Here is a 5,241-nt window from a genome sequence, read left to right as displayed (position 1 = left end):
ACAAACAGAGGAATTTCAGAAATCACCAGAATCTAGAAGAGACAGGAATATTCTCTTCTGGATCTTAGAAGGAAATGTGTCTGTGTCCTCAACCTGATTTCACCTGAAATCAGAACTCCAGAACTCCGGAACTGCCAGAATCAGACCCCAGAGTATGAAGGTATGAAGTTCTGTTTTAGGCCACCCACTTTGTGTAATTTTTTATAACAGAAGTAAAAAACTAAGACAGCCTGTCCCCAATTGAATTATTCACTATCCCTCTACACAAGACATAACCAGTGTCCTAAAAAGGCTCCTTATCATTGCATTATAGGCCTTTCTGCATGCTGTATATGCTGGCATTTCCAATGCTTACTTTTTACTACATATATATGTATCCATAATGTATAAATTTATTTTGCATATTTTGAAAATTCATATACATTGTGTCATAGTGTTTGTATTCTTCTGGAATGAGATGGTTCTCTTATGCATTATTTTTCACTGCAACCATCCAAAGTTTGTCCTTCTAGGGGGTCTTTATCTGTGTCCCAGGTCTTGGAGAATTCCACTCTCATCCCCAGCTCTGACCTTGCTCTCTATCTGAAACAGCTTCACATCACTGAGTTAATGCTGCTCCTACCAAAAATGAAGCTGATTTCCCCTCATTCATTGCTTGAAATGTTTCCCAAACTTTACTGAGTTTCAGAATCATCTGGGAGGACTTCTAAACTGTGACAGAATTACCAATTCAGAAGTTATGGAGTGAGGCCTGAGGATTTGCATTCCTAACAAGTTCTCAGGTGATGATGATGCTGCTGGTCCATATCAGCTCAGTAAAAACCAGCGCCATCTGATCTCCAGGTAAGCAAGGTCATCCATCATGTACTTCAAAAGAATACAGTAGGGACAACCTCACCTTTCTTTATGTAAATTGTTTATAAGTTTTTTAATTAATTGGAGGATGAATAAAGGAACCTAAAACAGGCTTATCAAATGATTGAAAGTGATTCCTTTCAATAATAGGTGGCCAAAACAAAAATATACAAAGATAGATTTAAGTCATTGTAATATATCTAAAGAGTCTGCAGCTTATTCATTTTAAGTGAACTTTTATTTTCAACATCAAAATGCTGTCATATCTCTCAAATATATGATGACATTAGAAGAAAACCAGTGGTGCTAAAATTTCGAAAGACAAATAAATATCAGAAAATCTCCATTCCTTGAAGAACAAATTCATTGTGGCTTTCTTCGTTCATGTCTTACTATGCCTCCAAACTGTAGATGAAACAAGAGACAATTAACAATTGAACTTGATTGAAATGCAACAGTTACTTTCTAAGTCTAAGAATAGCCAATCCTATTTATGCCTGAGCTAAAATGAGAAATCATGTATCTCTCTTATAACCCAGACACCTGGGTATAAGCAAGCTTTTGCATACTCTGAGGTCCTCCATTCTGTGACACAACAAAATCAACTGCTATTTGCCAAACCAAAAAGGCTTGTTTGTTTGCTGTGAGACAACATTCTGGTATTTACACATTTCTTTTGATTTTAAAGGCCTATGCTCTATCCATAAACTACACTCATTTACCCCCCAGGGCCCAAGTTCCAATATCTGTAAAAGAAGAAAGTAAAAGGAAAGGACAAAATATGTTGGATATAGATTGAGTTAATTATCAACCAGTGATTAACAATAATCTTACCATGCCTATTGCTGTTTTCTTTTCACTGTCCCCTGAAATATAAACATTTACAACTGAATAAATGGTTTAAATGGCTGATAAATAAATAAATAAAATTCTAAATAAAATTCTGACGATTCCTGTGATAGTCACATTCTCAAAGGAATCGTCTCCTACTTAGCATAAAAGACCATAGTTCTGTGGCTATATGTTGAAAGCCCAGCTGGTATTGATTTATGTTCCTTTAGCCGCTTGTTCTGGCAACCGAGTTCTAAACAAACATTGGTCTCTGCTACCAGGCTGACACATCTCCCACCTGTTGAAGACTTACAGCTACAACTGAAAGGACTTGAAGCTGTGAATGAAGTACATTTCAGAATATGCTTCATTCTACACCGATATCCAAAATTAACATCGAACTGGCTCACAGAACTAAATTTTTGACATTTTGTTATTTACTTTACTGAGAAAAGTTAGAAGCATAATTGATGTATGTCAGGCATGGCTGGATGATACACAAAGCGACGCACAGATACCTGGGTTCTCAGGAACTGCTCTCGCCTGGGTCCAGATGCTTTTCAGGCCCTTTTTCAGGTTCTTCATTTCTGATCTCGTCTGCTTTCTTTTCCTCACCTCCAGCTTCTCGGGCCTCATCATCAGAGCTTCCACACTTACATTCACTGGCTTCATTGGTGAAGAATAATACGGACTTCGGGACCAGAACTTCACGGAAAAAATAGCCCAATTTATAATCGGTGGCGACATCGACTACTCTGCCCTCAGGAGAATCAGGAGGATAGAAGTAGGTGAAGAAAGAGTAGCTGGGCGTCTTCTTGGTGGTGGATACAATGCTTCTGCGGTCCTCACCTTTCTGCAGCTTGCTCGTCTTCATGGTGACATTTCTCCCCTCTTTCCAGTAGATCTCACATCCTATGCTGCTGATAATTTCTGGGCCTTTGGAGAGGAAGGGATCAGAATCATCTGGGTCTGATCGCATTTGGTATGTTTTAGTCAGGATTTCATTGAAAAAGTATTCGTTGGACTTGAAGATAAATTCTATGGTGAAGCTCATTGGTTCCTCGAACCCTGAAAATTTAATTTTTACATCTTTCAAGTGCTCTAGTACAAGTTCATCATTTTTTCGGATCATCCTCCCAAGGATCTTCACATTTTTAAAAGCCGTCAACCGAAAGTGAGGTATGCCGTTTGTTGGCCCTTTCCCCGCAGGCTCTCTTTCCATTCCCCCCCACGCGCCTTCCTGGACACCTACTTGCCACTGACATTCACCTTCTGTGGGCTCATAGATTGCATTGGCGATCTCAGATCTCTTATCAAACAAAGGCTGGTAGAAGGCCGCATACTTTTTCTCTAGATCGTGAAAATCTCTGTAGAATTGAGCTTCCACTTGTGCATATTGGGCCTGAAGATTTTTGAGAGCTTTGACCCGCTGCTTCACCGCCAAAGGCAAGTGCTGAGCACCGCCTGCCTTTGAGCTGGGTGCCCCAAGGGGGGCTGCAAGGGCCCGAGGACTTGACGGCCACTCGCCAACCTGGACCTTGTCGGGGGCACAGGCCCCAGCTTCCGAGGACTTGGAGGCATCGCCCAGGGCCTCGTCCTCTTTTCCGTGAGCCTCTGCTGTAGGTTCCTCTGCCTTTGGGGATACAGCCTCCTCTGTTGGTTCCTGCGGCCCCCAGGGCGAGGTGCCCTCTGCCTGGTACTCGCCCACCCGGACCTCCGCTTCCTCTCTCGGGTGCTCCTGGTCCTGGGGAGCTGGTCCTTCTCCTGGCTCTTCCACCTCTGGAGGCGCTGGTCCCTCTCCAGGGTCCTCAGGCTCCCGGGAGTGGCGCCTGATTCCCACGCGGCCTGCATGGGGCTGGACCAGGACATGGTCATTATCATGGATACGGTGTAGAAGGGAATGGAGCAGAGCCCTGAAGAGGGACCAAAACCGTGCCATGGGGGTCTCAGGAGCAGCCGTGGTGACTTCTGGGACATCTGCGGGCTCTTGGCCATTGTCTTCCTCCTGTTCAGTCTCTTCCTCTTCTTCTTCATTCTCTTCCTCGTTTTCACCCTCCTCTTCTGACTCATAGTCAGACTCCTCCTGGTTCCCAAACTCAAACTCTGGTGACTGGTACTCATAGTCTTCCTGATCTCCAAACTTGAACTCGAACTCGAACTCCTCTTCCTCCTCCTCTTCTTCCTCTTCTTCCTCGTCCTCTCCCCCCCCCTCCTCCTCGTCTACCAGCTTTACCTCCTGGCTCTTTTCTGCGGCCTGGGCAGCATCTTGCCCACCCTCCTCCTCAGGAAGGTCTCGGGAAACCCCTTCAGAAGCCAGGAAGGCTGCGGCTTCCTCGACCCCATCCACCCCTTCTGAAGGGGACACCGGGACCCCACCGGGTCTGGGGTCCTGGCCACCTGGAATCAGACTTTGCTCCTCTGTGGCAGACATGGCAGGAGGGACTTGCCAGTCAGTGCCTCAACCGGAGTTTTGATTGTGCTGCTGCAACAACTGCGGTGAGGATGGCGGCCGCTGAAGTGACTGCCCCTGAGGGGAGGCTGTTGGCAGCAGGACCTGTCTGGAGGCGGTGGGGGTGGCAGAGAAGATGACTTCAGAGGGTACAACAGTCTGTGAAGGTGCCCGTGGAAGTCCCGCAACAGGAAGGGCAGAGGGGCAGCCCAAGAATCGGCCAACCAAGACTGCGCCTAAGGTGGCAGTGGACAAGGCGGAAAAGATTCAGTTGGGCTGGTGATGGGAGGTGGAAATTGGAAGGGTCAACAAAGAGCCACTTCCTCCACCATGAGCTCGAAGCTCATTTGCTGAGAAGCAACGATTGACATGCTTGTCGCCCAATGAGTGATCAAAGCCTTCTGCCTCCCTCAAGGCTTTAGTACCCTGGGTTCCCCTTTGATCCCATGCAAGTCTCTTCCTTTGAATTCTAATGATTGCAAGCAAGACTATAGTGTCCCTGTATGGTGGCACCCTGGGATATGCCAGTAGAGACACAGCTACTTAAGATAAAAACAAGGTGTGCGGATGAAATATCAGCGATGGTGGGGCGCCTGGGTGGCTCAGTGGGTTAAGCCGCTGCCTTCGGCTCAGGTCATGATCTCAGGGTCCTGGGATCGAGTCCCGCATCGGGCTCTCTGCTCAGCAGGGAGCCTGCTTCCCTCTCTCTCTCTCTCTGCCTGCCTCTCTGTCTACTTGTGATCTCTCTCTGTCAAATAAATAAAATCTTAAAAAAAAAAATATATCAGCGATGGTGAAAGACCTCCCGTAAGAGAGAAAGAGAATCAGGATGTTTTGATGTACTCAAGCTCCTTAGAAAAAAAACATACAAAGTCGAAATGGATGCAGGGAGAACAGAGAACAGAAGAAGTTCTAAAATAGGAGGTGGAAGGTGATTCATGAATGTGCCCCCATTCACTTCAAGCCTCCAAAGAATGAACCAAGAAAGAGAGCTACTTCTTTTAAAGAGAGGACTGGGCTAAGCACATGCTATGGACTGAATTGTGTGCCCCGCCCAAATCCATACATAGAAGCCCTTACCTACAGTGTGATGGTATTTGGAGATG

At 45.7% G+C, this 5,241-nt stretch overlaps 1 protein-coding gene across 1 annotated transcript; it reads right to left on the bottom strand.

Moving 5' to 3' along the window:
• Window positions 1-1,133: 1,133 nt before the first annotated feature.
• On the bottom strand, window positions 1,134-4,117 carry LOC125091455 (nucleosome assembly protein 1-like 1). The gene is made up of 2 exons (XM_047715104.1): window positions 2,205-4,117; window positions 1,134-1,260 (listed from the first exon to the last, which is right to left on the bottom strand). Exon 1 carries the CDS (start codon window positions 4,115-4,117, stop codon window positions 2,213-2,215), a length of 1,905 nt encoding a protein of 634 aa, XP_047571060.1. The 3' UTR covers window positions 1,134-1,260; window positions 2,205-2,212.
• Between the last annotated feature and the right edge of the window lie 1,124 nt (window positions 4,118-5,241).

The sequence above is a fragment of the Lutra lutra genome, chromosome X, assembly GCF_902655055.1.
Source record: "Lutra lutra chromosome X, mLutLut1.2, whole genome shotgun sequence".
NCBI lineage: Eukaryota > Metazoa > Chordata > Mammalia > Carnivora > Mustelidae > Lutra > Lutra lutra.
This window is presented reverse-complemented; position numbering and strand designations above follow the sequence as displayed.